The sequence below is a fragment of the Aythya fuligula genome, chromosome 8, assembly GCF_009819795.1.
Source record: "Aythya fuligula isolate bAytFul2 chromosome 8, bAytFul2.pri, whole genome shotgun sequence".
Lineage (NCBI taxonomy): Eukaryota > Metazoa > Chordata > Aves > Anseriformes > Anatidae > Aythya > Aythya fuligula.
In genome coordinates, this window is record NC_045566.1 from 5,758,159 (window position 1) to 5,776,572 (window position 18,414).

General features: G+C 46.2%; 1 protein-coding gene across 1 annotated transcript in view; it reads left to right on the forward strand.

Annotated features, from left to right (window-relative positions):
• The first annotated feature begins 9,591 nt into the window (after nt 1-9,591).
• LRP8 (LDL receptor related protein 8) overlaps nt 9,592-18,414 on the forward strand; it is a 168,703-nt gene continuing 159,880 nt past the window's right edge. The window contains exons 1-2 of the mRNA XM_032192232.1: nt 9,592-9,661; nt 10,328-10,447. Coding sequence (XP_032048123.1) covers nt 9,592-9,661; nt 10,328-10,447 — 190 coding nt within the window. The remainder of the gene's footprint in view (nt 9,662-10,327; nt 10,448-18,414) is intronic.

Consider the following 18,414-nt stretch of genomic DNA (forward strand, 5'->3'; position numbering starts at 1 on the left):
TACTTCAAGATCTGAAGCCTTTTCAGTTAAATGGTACCAGGGTTATTCTGTTCTTTCATGTGGGGGAACAATACATTCTCCCTGCTGTAGTCCTTTGAAATATTTGAGTTTTGTCTGAAACTGAGAACCAAAATGAAGAATCAGCCTGGTGCAGGTATCTCACGTGATGAATTTTATTAACACTGTAAGCTGAAACTGAATTTTATTGTGGAAAGTACTCAGCAGGAACTAAGACATCCGTTGGTGACACTGATGTTTCCTGTCGTAGCGCTGTTCTTTAGGAATACGGCTGTGGCTCATGCACCTCACACCGGTACTGGCTGGTCCTTGGGGGAGCCACCAGTCATGGTTATGTATATGTCCTATAGCACTGCTTCTCACAGAAAGGGACAGATACCTGATTACCCATCTTTAAGGACAGAGCAGCGGTTTGGTCAGCCTCCAGGTGGTGAGGATAAATTGCCTGATTTCATAAATGATCTTTGTAAGCAAATATTGGTTAACTGATAGGATTTCAAGGAGACTATGCATGAAAGACAGCGATGCAGTATCTGGATATCTGAGCTAGATGTGAGTGAGTCACATGAGGTGTTTGGGTTGCTCACAAGGTTGTTGGGAGAAAGGATTTGTATCAAGTTCCCTGCTGCCTAGATAAATAGCATTGCTGATGATGCAGGAAGGTGTCAGAAGATGATGGTCAGGTTGACTTCTCATATGGCAGAAGGCAGAGAATTTGGGACTTGCTGAAAGCTATAAGCTAAGCACAAGTGTCTCTTCCTTCTTATCTTGTGCTTAGGCCAGTATGACAAATGTGCAGCCCCAGGGTCATTAGGTAATAAGCTCCTCTGCTCACAGAAATAACTACAGAAAGGCTATCATTTAAATTATTATTATTATTTTTTAACTTTTTGGCCATTTTTAGAAGCTACTCTTCCATTTTTGACCACCAACAATTTTCCATTTTGCTTTGCAGGACTCAGGCACTAACTTCTTTCAAGATAAATTCTCTTAAGTACCAGTATCTCTTAAATCTGAATTCTTGTACACTTGGGAATAAACAAACACAAAACCAAACCACATGTTGTACTTAATCACAGGAATGCTATTTTACCCTTTGAGCTCCCTCTGAAGGTGGATGTATACCCAGAGATGTCTGAAGCAAACGAGGAGGCTTTAACTTAACACGAGAACAAAAACAATTTAAAAATGTTATAAAGGTGCCAGCTATGCTGTTTTCAGTTTTGATAAGGGATGAAGCTATGTTTCTGCATTTTTATATAAAGGCTGACAAAAGAGTCAGTTAAGCTCCCTGAAACTTTTGCAGCAGGACTGTATTACATTCCTTTGTTAACAGTGAGGATGGCAGGACAGGTCTGTCTTAAAAGACTGTCATGAATTACTTACTATGTTGCTTCATAAAAGTCAAAAGACTACTTTTGATTTGCAGACCTATTGGATGACGTGTTCAGATTCTTAAAATTGATTTGGAAATAATTCTGATATAATGGAAAATGGATATAGGAAAATCCACAAAAATACAGCTGCACACTGCAGGTAAAAGCAGATGGAACTTAACCCTGTTGAATTTTAGTTAAGGGAAGATTCTGCTTTTATATTACTAGAATTTTTGGCACCTTCAGAAAGATAAGTAACTTCAGGTTACTAAACTCTTAAAAGATTAATGTGGCCTTTGGTACACATTTCGTTTCCAGGTGTATATGTGTTATGATCAGAGCACAAGCATATAAAGCATGGTAATATTTATTTATTTATCTATTTTATTTGGATAGCCTAGCCTCACAGATTATTCTTTCCTAAGAAGAGGGACATTTGTCCATGAGTAACATTTATGCTGTGAGCACCACTGCAAGAAGGTGACAGGAGACCTACCACCATCCACACACCAGATACCATCAGCAGGTTGCATGGTAATAAGAGGGGCTGGGCTGATGAGGATTGGGGTTCTGATAAGGCTCCAGGCTTGTAGAGCCCTACCCACAGGTACACTCCCTGGCTGCAGGGCACTGCCACGGCTGCCACCAGCTGTGTCTCCCTGCAGCAGAGCACAGGGCAGTCCAACCATCTGCATCCTGCATATGGGGCTACAGATGGGGAGAGAGGTCACAGTGCAGAGCTGCTCGGGGATTTGCTACGAGGCTCCCTGTGGGGAGCGTGCAACAGGAGATAACCACATTGCTCTCGGCTCCTTGGCTGAGATGTACAAGGCTGATGGTTGTGTTTCGTGGCCTCTTCAGCCCTGTCTCATTTTTCTTGCTTCTCTAAAATGGGTCCTGCATAAATTTTCCTGGCCTGGCAAATTTTTGAGAGGCCAATAATGCTGTTAGACCCTAGATGAGCATGAATAATAGCCTGTTTGCACAGCTGATAACTGAGCTGTATAAATGAATCTGCTTCCAGATGAAACTTGACACGCAAAATTTAAGCTTGGGGAGCAATTCTTTGTACATATTATGAAAAAAATAAATGACTTGGACTGCTTAATTTTTATTCGTCCTTAAAATACAGAATCCTACAAGAGGGTCAGCAGAGAAAGCTCCTGTGTTTTGACATAGCACTTGAAATTAGCTTCAGGCATAAAATACAGCAAATGTTTAATCTGTAATAAAGTTGAATCTGCTCATTTTGGAGAATAACAATGGCCGAGGGTCGAAGCTTTGCATCCTGTAGTTGCCAGATGGGATAATTTCCAAAAGGGAATTTGGATGGTAATCAGTGTCCGCTGGGATCCATGCCCACCGCTCCGAGTCCTCGTGCCACAATGGAGAGATTAGGGGCAGAATGAGAATGTGCAGGGCTGGCATGAATCAAAGGGACTCCCTGTAAAACCTATTACATCTGCGCTCTGAAAAATGCATAGAGAAACTGACAGTCAGGAAAATGCAGTTTTGATTGCGCTTTGATGGCTGGGAAGCTAAAATTTTGTGGGTGGGTGGCTGAGTGTAACTCCATGTCCATGCCAGCTTTATTTGTCTGAGACAGTCAGAGTCAGGCCAGTTTTCATTGTCCTTTCAGGACTTTCAGAGCAGCAGGATAAATAAAGCAATGAAACGGGGAAATGAATTTATAGACTTTGGTTGTCAAATGATTAACAAAAGGCCCAAATCTTGGTGTTTTGTTCCATTGAATTTGTTTTGGCAAAGCAAAGATAATATTGCGAACCTGTACAAAGGGAGGTGCCTTTACTTCCCTCTGTGCCTTTGTGCTGGCCGGGTGACTTGCTGAATGCAAGTTTCCCTTTTGCACTAAAAGCAGGTGTTGCTCTCCACTGAATTGCGAGATACAGACACTATGCATGGGTCTGGGACCCCCGGAGTTGGCTTCTATTAGTCCAGAACAGATGCCAAAGGTTTGGGTGGCAATGTCTGCGTGTCTTCAATGACTGCTTTCTAATGGTAAGAGAAACCAGCACCTCCCGAACTCAGCTTCAGGTGAGCTCCAAGGACTTGATGTGATCTCTGGGGAGTCTGCCACAGTCCCTGAGGCCCGTGCCCTCCAGCAGGTGAATGTGCCCATGCTGTGGGGTGTAGCTCTCTAAACCAGCTGAAGAACACATGCGGCTTTAACCTGATCTGGGCCCAGGCTGTCCCATTTTCCAGGGAGTGGGAGCAGCTGAGCAGGGCCGTGAGGCTGCAAGCAGCCCCTCAGAGCACTGCTACAGCACTGTGTGTCGGCGTGGTGTTTCCTTTCTTTGAAGGACCATGGGCCTCCTTTGCAAGTAGCAAGACCATAATTTATCTTTCATGCCACTGCCATGACCAGTGGACAAAAAACGTGGTGATCCCACCAGGTGGCACAGATTATACTGAAATCGAAAAATGATTTAAAAAACAGTAACTCTGAGATTAGTGTAGACAGGCTTGGAGAAGAATGGCATTTAAGCTTTCTAGAGAGAGGACGAAAGGGAGATAAGGGCACTGGAGCAGGAGCATCATGAGTAAGAACTGCAGTGCTTCGGCTGAGGGCTGTGGGATGCACTTGTGGCAGTTCCACCTGCATGAGGCTGACCGGATCTGTGCAGACATGCAAATACACAAACACTGTGCTTTGGCAGAGCTGTAGGAGAGCTCAGCACTGAAGCACAAGAGCAGGAGCAAATCAAGGACCTGCTGAGTTAGCAGCAGGTTTGGGGGCGTTGGTTTAGACTACAAGTAACAATCTGTTTGTATCCTTTCAGGCCTGAACCATCTTGGTTAGAACTTAACATTTGGGGAACTGGGAGACACTTCTCTTCTTGAAGGAAGGATCGGGGGCAGGTATTTCGAGAAGTGTACTTGAAAAGCTAGGAAGGAGGGTATTTTGTGCTTCTGGAAACTATGTCTATAGGACACGTTCTGAAGTGCATCCATCACTTGATGCTTTATGCGATATGACAAAATGCCACAGGGGTTCATCCGTCAACTGCTGTTGCAGCAACACGATTTAACAGGCAGGAAATCTGAAAGGGCACGTTCTGAAACTTTGTTTAACAGAACTGGAGCTCTGGGAGCGCACATACATATGTCTATCATGTACAAACATTTTCAGCTTCAAAGAACCAAGTTTTTCCCAACTCAGAAATGTAAACCAGGCTATATTTGTAATGTGTAACACAATTGTAATGTGGCTCTAATGTGTCTGTGATTAAATTGTGCATAGAGACACCCAGAAATATGAATTTTATCATCAACTAAGCAAAACACCATGCAAAGGCAGGAGATGCTCAAACATCAGACCCACCTTTGCAAGAGATTATTGGATTCTTCTCTCCTGGAAAAAAGATCTCCCAATTGTTCCCTCTTCTTCCCCTTCCTCCATAACATTTTGGGAAGTTTTAAAAAATTGGCTTGATTTTATCCACTTTGAAAGACAAATTATTCCATACTGACCAAGCTGAGATCTTTAGTCTATGCACAATTCTCTTGTCAGGTAGGAATTGAAAGTGATGAGATGGCAATAGCTAATGGGAAGCCTTTGAAAGACGTCATTAAAGACAAGCCAGTAAATCAAAAGAGGAAGGAAGAGAAACAACATTCAGAATGAGACCTTGAAAAAGTTGCTCTTAATGATCTTTCCCTTTAAAAAGGAAAATAAACGTTGAGTTCATATTCCCTCATAAAGAAAGCCAGCCTCGTCAAGCAGCTGTAAGAATTTCCAATTCCACTTAGCATGAGGACAGAGGGACAGCGCTATCTGGAACGCAAGATGGGTTTTAAAGTGTTCTGCCACCATGTGAAATCCATACAAATACAATGAGAAACATTCCATGCAGACGTCATCCTAAATTCCCGTTTGGGTATTGTTTTCTCCCTGATGTTGTAATTAATGCTAAAATAATTTGTGTGAGCCTTCAGGATGCTTAGAGCTTTCCAGAGGGCTGCTAGGAGCTGAGGGCATTTTGCACCTCATGGAACCAGCCCCTGTCCCCGCTTCTGCCATCCCTGCACAATGCAGCACTTCTTCGCAGCGCTGGGGCCTGAACAAATAAGGTGTGGGAGAGAAACGGAGTGAGCCCCTAGCTTACAGAATTTTTAAAAGGCAAGAAAAAATCCAGGCTTGACGCTGCTACTAGGTCGCACTGTGTCTAAGCCCTTTGGGAGCCATACAGCAAACAGCAGGCTGTGGTACTAATCTGCTGCTTACAGCTTTGGTAGATGGTCACTGCAGAGTGACACGAGACACTGTCAACTTCAGTTTTGCTCCAATTCATGATTCCTTTGTTAGGAGTAGCAGGATAAATAGTTTGAAGTGAAACATCTTGAAAAAATCCCACTGTACTTGTTACTAACTATGGCCTCAAGTCTGCATTTCTGTTAGCTTTCACGGTGATTAGTCACTGTACAGCAGCAAAGAGCAGATCAGTCTATAGCAGCACTCCTCCAGCATGCAAAAGATCTTGCCAGACACCTAATCCTCACTTTTTTTCTTCTCAGTCCCTTCTTTCTTATACTCATTAAAATTAATGGGAAAGATCCCTATTGTGACTGTAGGTTTGGTTGCACTCAAAGATGTATTGTCCAGGGATGCTGCCATGGCAGGGTGTTCGGCCTTGGGATGGGTATGAAGGGCAGAAGCTTTCTGTGTTAACTCCTCTCTAGCTGAATAAAAACTTTCCCAGTGGGCTGCGAACCATCTCTTAGCTTCCCCCTGCTTCCCTGAAAGTAACTCACTACAGAGATGCAGGAACAAGAGCATGAAGTGGAAGAAGATGGATCTGAAGCCACACAGGGAAAGTCCTGTGAGTGATGCAGTGCTCTTCAGGAAGCCAGCTTCCCAGGGAGCTGCTCTTCTCAGCTTCTTGGGAGCCTTACATGGGCACTGCTGAATGGCACTGGGTAACACCTCAGTTGAAATGCTAAGGAAAACCTGGGGCAGGTAGGCAGCAGACCAGCTTGGGTCTGCAGTTAGGCAGATATACATAGCTTTGGTTCAAGGGAGTGGTTCTAAGTCAGGATTGCTCTGAACACACCAAGGATGCATGAATCATATGCACAGCTGAGATCCAGATTGATATCCTGACGTGTGTATGCAGTTAGCGAACACATGATGCGGGGTATTTTAGATTTAAATGGAAGCCCCGGTCAGTAAGTGTTGCAGTCTCATGCCTGGATAATAAGCACCTCCGAGATTTTGTTTGGCCAGCAGCGAGGCGGTGCTGTATCATACTGCTTCTTATGCTTGGCTAAGGGATAGCTGAGTGACAGCTGTAGGACAGAGATCAGTTACGGCTGTGGAAGTGAGAGACTCTGGCTTGTAGGAGACAGTTCTTGGGTGATAAACTGATGGGGTTTGTAGTTTTACTTAAAGCTGATTGTATGATGTCCTCCTTTTTCAGTAGACCACAAACTAGCTAAAAATAAGGATGTCGTTAGAAGCCTTTGAGTATGCTAAGGGGGACTAAGTTGAACTTAGAACTTCAAAGAATGTGTGTGCTTTTTCTACAAGGAAGGCAAAATTACTGGGTGTTTTTTACAGATAGTTTTGCTAATTAGTTTAAATGATTGTCTTCATTTTCAAGAGAGTGAAAGATCAGCTTTTCCCAATGTTAGTATAGAAATGGTCGTAAGAGTGTGTCAGTTTATGGCTGACCATCTTTCCTTTGTGCTTTACCTCATAACACAGCAATCTCATAACACTGTTACTCATAAAAAAGCAAAACGGAACAGAAAGAAAATCATTCCACAGCAGTCCTCTACAGAGTCCTGAGAAGGCCTAACTGTTAGAAAAAAACTTCGAAGAAGTTGTTCTTGAAGAGCTAAGTGGTTTTTTGCTGATGAGTTCTCTTACTATAGCACCTGCAAACAAGAGTACGTTTGGCAATCCCAAAAACAGCAAGGAAGGTTGTGAAAAGCACAGTAGGTAAAGGATCTGTGTAAGAGTCTTAGGGACGAGCCCTGAGCAGCAGTGACCCTGTATTTTCACTTGCTGGGTTGGTAGCTTGTTTTGTTTTTCACTCAGTAGAAGCTGCAGAAAATGAGTTCTAGTTTTAAACGCAACATGCAATAGTACGTATAGCTTGAAATTCCCAGCACAGTTAGTTCATTAGTTATTATTATTTCATTATTATCAGAGAATTTTATTTTAAAAGGCAACTAATATTGCAGGTACTGACTTAGATCATTTGGGAGTTTAAGGGATATGGCAGCGAGCACATTGGTTCAACTAACTTAATGAAAGGTTTGGGAGGGTGTGTACGTGCATACCTGTGTGAGTAAACAACTACAGAACCCGGTAGCTTAACACGAGCCAGCAGAGATCCAGCGTGTGGAATGCCAGTTGTTCATCATGACCCTGAGCAGACTTCTCTCCTCTATTACTTGTAGCTGTCACGGGATACTTAGGGATCTAAGTGACAAACTGTTGAAAAATGTTAAGTATGAAAAAAAAGGTTGGGTTCTGCATCAGAAAAAAATAAATCCAGCTTTAAAAATCAGTTTGACGTAGATCAAAGAAATGGTGTGGATGATGAAAGACACGGAGCTAATTGATGGGAAGTCCTTCTGGATGGATGGAGCTCTACTGCGATGTACCTCCTTGTGCTGTCAGCACCAGGCTGATTTGTGTCAGCTTGTGGTGTTTAATGCACAGAGGTATGCGACCAGAAGTAGGAGCAGATCAGCAGCCTTTAAATACAGCAGGTTATTGGAGTGTTCCTTCACAGCCCCCTGGTGCCCCCATTTGTGCTTTGGGGCAGGGGCTGTCCCTTTGCTGGCTGCTCTGCATGAATGTTGAGGATGACTTTGAATGTTTAGCTAGTAGACAGAGGTAAAACATGCCACATTAATGCCTGGAAAACAGGAAGCTATTCTGGGCAAGCATTGCCGTGTGCTGGCTCTGCTCTTACCTGCTCTTAGGCACCTGCTGCCAGCAGCAGTGTGGATCAGGAGCTGAAGGGACCCTTGGTCTCACCTGCTGCAACCAGACTTGTGATGAGGGGACAGACAGACGTGTGTGTGTGTTAAATCTACAAATGAAGCCAGTCACCAGCTACGAAATGCAGCATATCAGATGTATTTTGTATACAAGGGTTACTAAATGCTGTGTATTTGCTGTTGGACACTTACTGTTTGGCCGAATACATCTGTGCTGTTGTTGCTTTACAGATTTCCCTGCAGTCTGGCAGAGAGCAGCGGGATTCCCGTTCAGTTTGTGACTGCAGAGGTGTGCGCTTGGAAGAGATGGACCTTGGGAGGTAAATTACCAGTCTTAATTAACAATTTGAACATAATGGATACATCTAAATTTAATTTCTCTTACAAACCAAATGGTTTCCCTGGGCTAATTTTCTCCCCCTTCAGTTCCTCTAGTCTCCTCCTTGCCTCTGCAATTCCTTTGACACGCACACATCCACCAGATGGTACTAGGCTACAAGCAGCCCTGCCGGGGAGGCCGGGAGCGGCTGCTGAATCGCTCGGCCAGGTGTCATCAGAGCGATGTGTTCAGGAGCCTGCTAACGTTGCTTTCTGTGAGTGGCAGGCAGGCCAAGTCAGCTTGTCTGAAATCAAATGAAATTCCAAGATGGATTGGTACCAAATCCCTGCTGGGAGCGATGCTCTGCCCGCTTCCACCTGGTTGGTACTGGAGAGCTCCACTGCTATCCTGGAGCAACTTATAATTTAAAATATTTCAGAAAACAGAAGGAGGCCGGGAACGAGCTTTACGAACCTTTATTTTGACATACTTACAGCAGAGCAAACTCCCCTAACACATTACAAACAATCCATTTGCTTTGGGCACTTACCGTAACCCACCCCACGAGCCCAGCCACCCCGGCCTCCTTCCTCCCACCCCACAGCCGCTCCGCCAACCTGCCGCAAACCCCCCCCGCTCCGCCCCGCTCCGCTCCCCGCAGCCTCCCGGTGCCAGCCCCGCCGGTGCCCTTTGGGCCGCGGTTACCGCGGGGGGAAGCTCAGAACCCCGCGCCCCCTGCGGGTGGTGGCGCGCAAACCAGGGCGCGCCGGCGCGGCAGCGCGCGCGGAGGGGGCGTGGCGAGGGGCGTGGCCTCATTGGCGGCGGCGCGGGGCGGGGCGCAGAGCGGCGCGCCGGCTGCGCGCAACCCGCACACGGCGCGCTGCCACCGAGGGAGCGGGCAGCATGTGCCGGCCTGCGCTCGCCCGGCTGCTGCTGCTGCAGCTGCTGCTGCTCAAGCTGCACCTCGGCAAAGGTGGGGTCGGCGCGGCCCCCGGGGGAGCGCACGCTTCGGCTGGGCTCCCCCAGGGGATGGGGGAGAGAGGGTCGGGGGCGCAGCTCCGGTAGCGCCGCTCGTGGGGGTTGCGGAGGAGGGAGCGGGGGCCGTGCACGCTCGTTCGCGGGGAATGCAACGCGGCCGCTGCTGACGGGAGCTGCCACCTTTAATCCCTCTCTGAAGGGATTTGCGGCTCGGCAAAGCAGCGCTGCGCCTGCAAAGCAGATTTGCCCCGTCCCCCCGCCCTCAACTTCATCAGGTCGGTACCCTTTCCGGGGAGCGCCCGCCACCCCCCATCCCCGTGTGCCCGGCCGTTTCGCCCCGGTAACGGGCGCGTGGCGGTCCCAGCATCGGTGCGCTTTTTAATTTTTCTTTGTCTTTCGCGTTCGGGATTCAACCATTCCCCTGTCATCCCGTGCCTCTAAATCGACGCGGGGGAGCTCGGGAACGGCCCCTTCCATCCGCGCACAAAGCGGCTCCGCCGTGCTCCCGCTGCTCGCCCCGAGCCGCTCAGCCCTGGCGAGCCCGGTCCCGGCTCCGGCCCCCGCCGGTCCCCGGGGCCCTGCCCGGTGTCGGAGCGGCCCCGGAATGCTCCCGGTGTCGGAGCTCTCCCCGCTGACCCAGGCGCGGCCCCGTGTCTCGCAGGCGGCGTCAAGGAGTGCGAGGAGGACCAGTTCCAGTGCCGGAACGAGCGCTGCATCCCCGCCATCTGGAAATGCGACGAGGACGACGACTGCTCGGATAACAGCGACGAGGCGGATTGCCGTGAGTGCCGGGGGGGCCCGGAAGGGCGCCGCTCCCAGCGCCTCTTTTTTATGAATGAATGAATGAAGTCGCGCCGGCCCCGGCTCCGGCGCTGATTGGCTGCCGGCAGCAGCAGATCCGTGACGCGGCCCCGCCGTGGCGCGCCCGGCCGGGCCCCCTCCTGCAGCGCCCCTCGCTGCCCGCCCCGGGGGGCTCGGCCCCCGCCGCCAGCAGCAGCCCTGCCTGGGGCATGGCACGGGAGCTGGGGGGTGGGCGACCCCCCTGGGACCGCTACTGGTCCTCCCGGGAAAGCCGCTTTCCTGCAAGGTGCGGGGCTGCTGCGTGGTTTGGGGTTTTATAGGTATTTGTGGCCGTGGTGAGGGGAAGGGGGGCAGCAAGCAGGCTGCTTGGCTCCGCGGCCACACAGCGCTGCCTGGTTCCTCGGTAACGTGAGGGAAGAAGGAGCAAGGAGATCTGTACTTCCTGGCCTGGACAGGTGGCAGTCTTGCCTTCCCCTGTGGTGTCACCCTGGTGTGTGTGCGTGGCACTCAGCAAACTCTGGGTGCTTTGCAGGGTTGTGCCGTTATTACCGCTGTCTTATTTTGCTTAATTAGAGCTTCTGACAGCCTAGGACAATGTGTGTCAACCCTGTAGTGTGAGAAGCATCTGTGAAAAGTTATGCACCCTAAGTCTTAAAACTCCAGTTTAAAGATAATTCTCTTTAAGTTGCAAATATTACAGCAGGCACTGCTTATCTCTCAAATTATCTTTGTAGGGTAGTAGACATGAAACAACTGTCAGGTTGTAATTCACTGAACTCTTGAAAGTTAGTGGACCACAGGAACATATCAAGAAAAGAAAGAGTCACTAGTTATGTGTTCTCCAGTGTGTGACTGTCCTGTTAGCAGCTTCACTGGTACACCTGTCTCGCAGTGAATTCTGAATAAATTAGTTCATGGAGAGCAGGAATTCCCAAGCTCTTGCTCATATGAGACTTGATGTTGTAATAGTAAGTCAGTGAGTATAACATTTATATCTGGTGCTTTTGTATTCACAGGACTTGACAGGCTTTACACATGCATACGTTTATGATATGAGTGATTCAGCAGCGTTATTTAGTACAGATATAAACATGATTGATGTGGGAATTTTATTACTGCATCTCAGACTTGGAATTTTTAAGATTGCAAGAGGCTCGGGGAGGCCACGGCTGACTGGGAACTAGCTTGGACTTGTGTGTAGTTGTACCTGAGAATAGTTTCTCAGAAGTGTATGAGTTTCCAGAGAGAGACAGTAACTGTGGGACTGCCAGCAGCCTCAGAGCAGGCTGACCCTGGTCTTCTTGAAGTCTTCTGGTTAAAAGCCGCTCTGGGTACTGTTATACAGAGGCCTGGTGAGCTGCAGGTGGGCTGTGCTTTGGGAGCTGCTGTTTCAGATGTAGGGATGACGGCTGGGGGAGCATCTCGAGGAACAGATTCTGCACCCTGCGCTCCACATTCAGTGCCACTTAAGGTTTGTGGCCTGAGCTTCTTGCCTAGCATGAGTGAGTCAGTTGGAACCTGTACCCGGGCTGTTGTTTCTTTGTGATCTTCTTCTTTTTCCTTGTCATCTTCTTTTTAATCGTGTCAGAAGACAGAGTGTAAAACAGTCCCATTGAACATCTGCTCTACGTGAATTGGGCTGTGTCAGGATGGTTAGGTCAATGATTGCATCTATCTGGTTTTGCTTCAGAGGGTGTTTACTGTTCTTTTGAGGGTGGTAAAAATAAAGTGGCTAGATTGTAGTAGAATGGTGGCTTTTTAATGTTAGGAAAGGGAAATTTTGGATGCAGAGACATCAGGAAGTGTTCTTTGCTTTAATCTGAATTTGGCATTTGTTAGTAGTGATTGAGGAACATACTGCAGAAATTACTCGTGGACTGTTCATTTAGTTTGTATACATAGAGAGAGACTTTGCAGTTGCAATTGTTCAGACTGGTTAAAGAAGTATTTTTACAAGCATTTTTCTCACTTTGTTTCAGAAACGTTCTTTCATTAAAAACGTATAGCAGTTCTCAGCATATGTAATGTTTAGAGTTATACTCGCTGTATGAAAGAATATGTGCCACGTGGTTTTGTTGCTAGATGCCACCTCTGTCGTTGCTATTCATTTAGAAACTATTTTATGGACATACGCTCGGGATGAAATTGTCCTGGAAAACTCAGCATGCTGGAGCGGTGACAGAGCGAAATGAAAACGCAGGTAGCCTGCTGGTGCCAAGTACTGATGTGGTGCGTGATAACCCCTGTAATTACTTGCTGATGCGTTTTCTGGAGCTGATAACATTTGTTATCAACGTGTCCATGTATTTGTAGCTCACTGCTGTTCGTGTACATCCTTGCCCTCTGAACAGACAGGATGGTCTTCATGTGCGTTAACAACCAGTTTGTGAAACATGCTTGTCCTTGTATGTAGACAGTCTGTATATGCTGGAAGAGTTTGTAACTGAAAATACCTTAAACAGTTCTGGAAGGAGATAAAAAAAAATTGTATTTTGTTCATGGGCAAACGGGGTTGGCAGCCTTGCAGCACTGTGTGTGCTCCCTGCTGCAAGCTGTCCTCACGTAGGCTGCCGTTGTTGTTTTGGTGGTGTTATTTTTAATCCTTGAGAACTCTGTTGTTATAATATTGGCTTTTTTTAAAGGAGACTTAGACTAGAAGGAGAATATGTTGGCAATCATTCCGTATCATCGCCTGGGAATGTGCTTTCTGTTCAGTAGCTCTTTTCTGCCGTGGTTGGTCGTTCGAGTTACCTACCTAGGCCCGTGCGGGCCTGAGCACAGCCAGCTCAGGAACTGACGTGTGATCAATGCTCGCTGTAACTCTTACGCAGAGCAGCTCACTGCTTTGAGCGGTGTGCTAAGTTTATCCAAGGTTGCTCAACAGCCTTCTTCTTATGGGGCCAAATTCTTTACTGGTATGTAGCAGTTGACTTTCAAGGTTTTAACTTGTGGGAAATGACTAATACAGTATGAATTAATTTTTTTTTTCTTCGTTTAAAAATAAAATAAAATTCCTTGATTTTTAACTGCTGTTGCTAATGGAGGAAGAAGCTACAAGCTCTCTGGCCACGTAGTTCACTGGTGAGAGCAGGCACTAGAAACTAAGTGAATGTCAGAAACAGGATTTGGACCATCATCCCTTGTTCAGCCTGGTAAGGTGCACATTCCATAGCAGACTGGATTGTGTATCACTTTAAATGATCTTTACCATTTCAGCATGCTTCAAGAGGCAGCTTTTCTCTACAGTTGAAATTTTGTGCCTTCTTTCTATTGGAAGGAATCTTTTGGTTTTCTTCATTTGAGCAAGTATCAGGTGTGCACATGCTTCGTATTTCATACTGAATATTTCAGTGTTACACCATCAAATTAAGTCCTTTTAGTAGTGCTGGTGATTTAAAGCAGTCAAAGGGCCACCGTAACAAACAGATGATTCTTGCAGTATGGAAATAAATTGCTGGGAATTTAGAGAAGAGCAGGAAAATAAGGATTACAGAAAGTGCCGTGCCTGTTAGGGAAGGGCAAAAGAAAGACCAAATAGATGCAGGTAGCAAGTATGAATATAGCTGCTGCCTCACAGGAAGTATAAGGAAACAATTTCTGGTAGCAAAGAAAGCCGTCAGGGAGAAAGGAGACAGAGTTCATTTGTCTGGAAGTGTTAACAAGAAGGAGGAGATACTAATTTGTGTATGTTGCAGAAATACATAAAGCTCTTCCTCTATTTAAACATTTCACTGTTGATAAGCCTTCAGTATGGCAAAGAATATAGCCGCAAAAAGCAAGTAGTAGCTTAACCAGTTCCCTAAAAACGAAACAAGCTGTGAGGCCGCTTCAGCTTTGTAGTAATCTGCCTGCAGGGGGACACATCCAAATGCAGAATTACTTACTATATGTCTCTCAAAGCTCCATTTTCCTTCTTTGTATTGGGATACTTTCTCTGTTGTTGCTTTCTGCTACTGCTGTTCACAGGGATGTTTTATACTGGGCAGGACTGAGGCTGCCAAAGGTATGAGACAGTCCAAAGGGAGTCACTGATTTCAAGGCTGTTCTTACATGCCTGGAATTGAGGGCAAACACTTTGGAGCATCAGCAAACTTCCCCCTACCTCAGCCCGTGCCCTGCCTTGGGGCCCCACAGAATGTGACTGCAGAGCTGAGTCCTTCTTGCCTCGCTCTCCAGAGGAGGAAAGGCTCCTGCTCTCCGGCTGGCTTTGTGTGCAGGGAGTGTGCAGTTTGACTCCTGCTGCCTATGCGGAAGCCCAGGAGGCATTGTGGTATTATTTTTCTTGCTTTTCAGCTCAAATTTCATTAAAGCTGGAATTTGGGAATAAAAATATATTAAAAGCCTATTTGCGAACTGAAATCTGGATCCCGTGAAGAGTTAAATACATCCTGAGTGTAACGGTGTGCCACGCTCGCAGGTGTTGGCATGGGACAAGGTAAGACAGCAGGTAGTCCCAATTGCCACAAACATTGTGATTTTTTTGATCTCCATTGTCTATTGCTCCAATTTTTCTTCAAGTTCAGCGTTGAGACATTATTCTCTATTCTGAGTAATTGCAGTATGTTACTCCAGAGATGTGTGTCTCTCTTTTATATTTATATATATGTATATATATATATATCATACATCAGCATGTGGAGAATTTTAGGTTGCCTTGACATATGCACAATCATATGCTCTTGATTATGTAGGTGACAGATAACTGGGTTGGTGGCCAGCTTGCGTGCTCATCCCAAAACGGGGAGCACTGGGAAGAGTGATGCAGAGAGGCAGGACACGTTTGCTTGCGTGTCTTCCTGTGGCTCGGCTGCCCTGGTTTGTACTGTGTGGGTGTGTGAGCTGGTGTTTGAACTAGTTTATTGATTTCTTGTGTAATGTGGTGAGTATTGTCACTCATTTATCTTCTTTTCTTCATTATATTCTCGTTGTCTATTCTGAGAAACCCAACCTGCTTATTTTTTTTGTTTCTGTGTTCCTTCCTCTTTTCATCCTTTATGTAGAAAATCAAGCATTAAGTCCAAGTGTGAAACAAGTGTGTCCTTCTGCTTTTCCTTACCTCCTGGCACGTATGCTTGGGGAGTGTTACTAACTCTAGGTGCAGCTTCTTTCCCGGCCATGGTGCTTCTCCATCATTCCCACTCAAGGTCTGGGAAAGAAATGGAGATAGGACTGGAAGAGGGAACTTGGGGGCATGGGAACTGGGGGCATTATGGTTACAGAGGGAAGAGAAATTGATTTTATGGACTGCTGCTGTGCTATGCCAAGAAAGCACATGAATAGCTCTAGCTACTGTTACGGGAAGAGCCGAGATCTGAAAAGCTTTCCTGAGGTCAAGGAGAATGAGAAGATTGAAAATAATGATTAAGTTCAAGAAGGAAATGATGAAAGTGCAGTCAGAACTGACAGTGACTTGGTTTGTTTATCAAAGAGCTCAGAGCTCTCATTTCAGAGGATATAAAAATATTCTACATTTTGAACCAGGGTAGGCAAGCTTCACCCAGAGCGTTTTAATGTATAAAAAGATGAAACAAAAGTCAATGTAGACCAGCTCTCTTTGTCTGTGGTGTTACAGACCCAGGATTAGCACGCGTCTGCGATGTGATTTCTTATTGATTGCTGTTGGAATGGAAGCTGCTTGGGATAATTTCATATTCAGCAGAGGATGTTTAGAGATGAATTGAAGTGAACAAATGCCAAGGATGAGTCTGGAGGAACCAAGTGGAACATGTTGGTGAACACGTTAATCTGACACACCTGGACTCAGATTGGCAGGACTAGAGAAGATGTTTCTTGACTCCATTGTCTCTGTAAAGGGACGTTAAATGCTTGAGGCTTGAAGTTTAAGGCTTGACAACGTCTGACAGCTATTGATCTGCTCATCTGTTTCTAATAGAGCAGACACCCAGCTTTTGCTGCAGCTAGCTTTTCTAATGGCACCAACTTTTTTAATTCACTGGCAGATTTGCCGTGTATTCGGTGTGCCACTGAGACTACAAATGTGCTCTTGAAGATGTGTTCGTAGTGGACTCGATTTGGCATGAGATCGTCCTCATCCTTGCACTGTTCGCATCCAACATCTCTGATAGCCTTTTTTCCTCTCCCCAGGCTTTCCCTGCTAATTCCCAAAACGTTGCCAGCACATGTTACTGCTGAGTTCTGCCTTCCCGTGCCATCGCATGCCTTACAAATGCCGTAAGATGTCAGTTTTCCTTTCTTTGCTTTGCCCAGGAAAACAAATCAGTGAACCGAGTTTGAGTGACGGGGATGAAGATTTGTGTTGCTGCTTGTTTCCCTGCGCGGTGGCATGTCCTTGGTAGGAAAGCAGGCTGCCTGTTCCAGCGCGCTCTGCTGTGAGTGCAGACAGCTGGTTCTAGCCAAAGGGAAGCCTCTGCTGTTTTACAGCACTTGTGCAGGAAATGTTAAAAATGTCGAGTGTGATTTTTTCTAACTCCGTTTCCTGATAAAATTACGAGTATTTAGCTAGCCACAAGGGAAATAGAGGGGGTAAAAGGCCCTGTGAAATAATTAATGCAGATTTTCTGCTGTGTGAAGAATTCCATCTGAAATTCAAGAGATAACAAACTGATTAGATTTTAAAAGTTATAATAATGCTGCGAGCTAGCTGAAAAATAAACCTAAGCCCATCCAAACTGAAATGTTATCAAGAACCAGGTTTCCAACCCAGAGAAGCTGGAAGACTTTAAAAGGGGGATTAGAGCTCCAGCTCTGATCTCTCTGTGTCATGCCCTAATAATGCCCCGACGGCACGCAGTTCTGCTTCTGGCAGGGACGTGACTTTTCCCTGGGAGCTAAGCCTGAGCTGGCAGCCCTGTGTCCTCCTCATGATGAGGTGAGTGGATGGTGTAGGGGCTGTCCTGCTGACAGGAGCTGGCATTGGGGTTCCTCAGGGTCCTACAAGAAGCTGACAGCAGAGCCAAGAGTGACCGTGAGGTCTCCTCCCTACCAGTGCAGTGCTAAACACACCCAACTGCATTGCTCACTGCGGGGGTACCTGTCAAACTGGGGGAGTATTCCAACTTTCCCTCCAGGCTTCCTGCCTTTTTCAGGCTAAGCTGAGGCCTGGCAGGCAGGGTACCCTTACAGGCAGCACCGAGCAGAGTTAGGAAGCAGGAGATAACGGGATTTACAATTGCCTTACAGTAAGGCAAGTAGCCTTTGGGCTGTAGCCATGGGAAGTGAACTTTGCTGCCAGATTTTTTTCTTAGAGAAGACGCTCTGTCTCTGATCTATCGGTAATATTTTTGCATTATTAGTATCTTTTAAATGCTTGAGAGCATGTGTGGCACTGCACCAGGACCAGAGCAGCCGGGGCTCAGTTTCCATGGCAGCAGGAGCACAGTCCTGTACTTGCGGAACCAGAAGGGCTCTTTTTGGCAACTGCTGTCTGTGCTCTGATTACTTTTTCTTTGCAAAGATAGATATCTAATTTAAAATCTGATTCATTAGTGCTGCAGAACCTTGTCCGTCCTGGGTGAGAATTTTGCCTGCTGTAAGTTTCTTTTTCTTTTCTGGGCTTCTAGCTTGGTTTCTGTAGCTTCTGTGGATGGAATTTCTTTTACTTACCAAACATTGAAGGGGGGAGGGAAGAGGGTGCATTTAAATACACTGAAAAGATGGAAATCTGTTTATTTTCATTAAATTTGGATACGTTATGTTGTTTTAGATGCTTGTCTGTTTCCAAATAGCCCAGCACAGTTTCATCAATTTAAGAAAGTGATTGTTGTGTACAACTGACAGTAATCTCTAAACTCTACTTTTTCCCTTATTTGAGTAACTGCTCCAATTCCAGGTTTTAAACTTGTTTTGTATTTTAGCTGGCCTTGTTTCATACTTCTTCACGCTTCCTTCCTAGAGACACAAAAGGTGTTACAGTGTGCATGGAGGTGATATTTTACTTGATTTCAGAGGGTGAATGAAAAGTTTCTT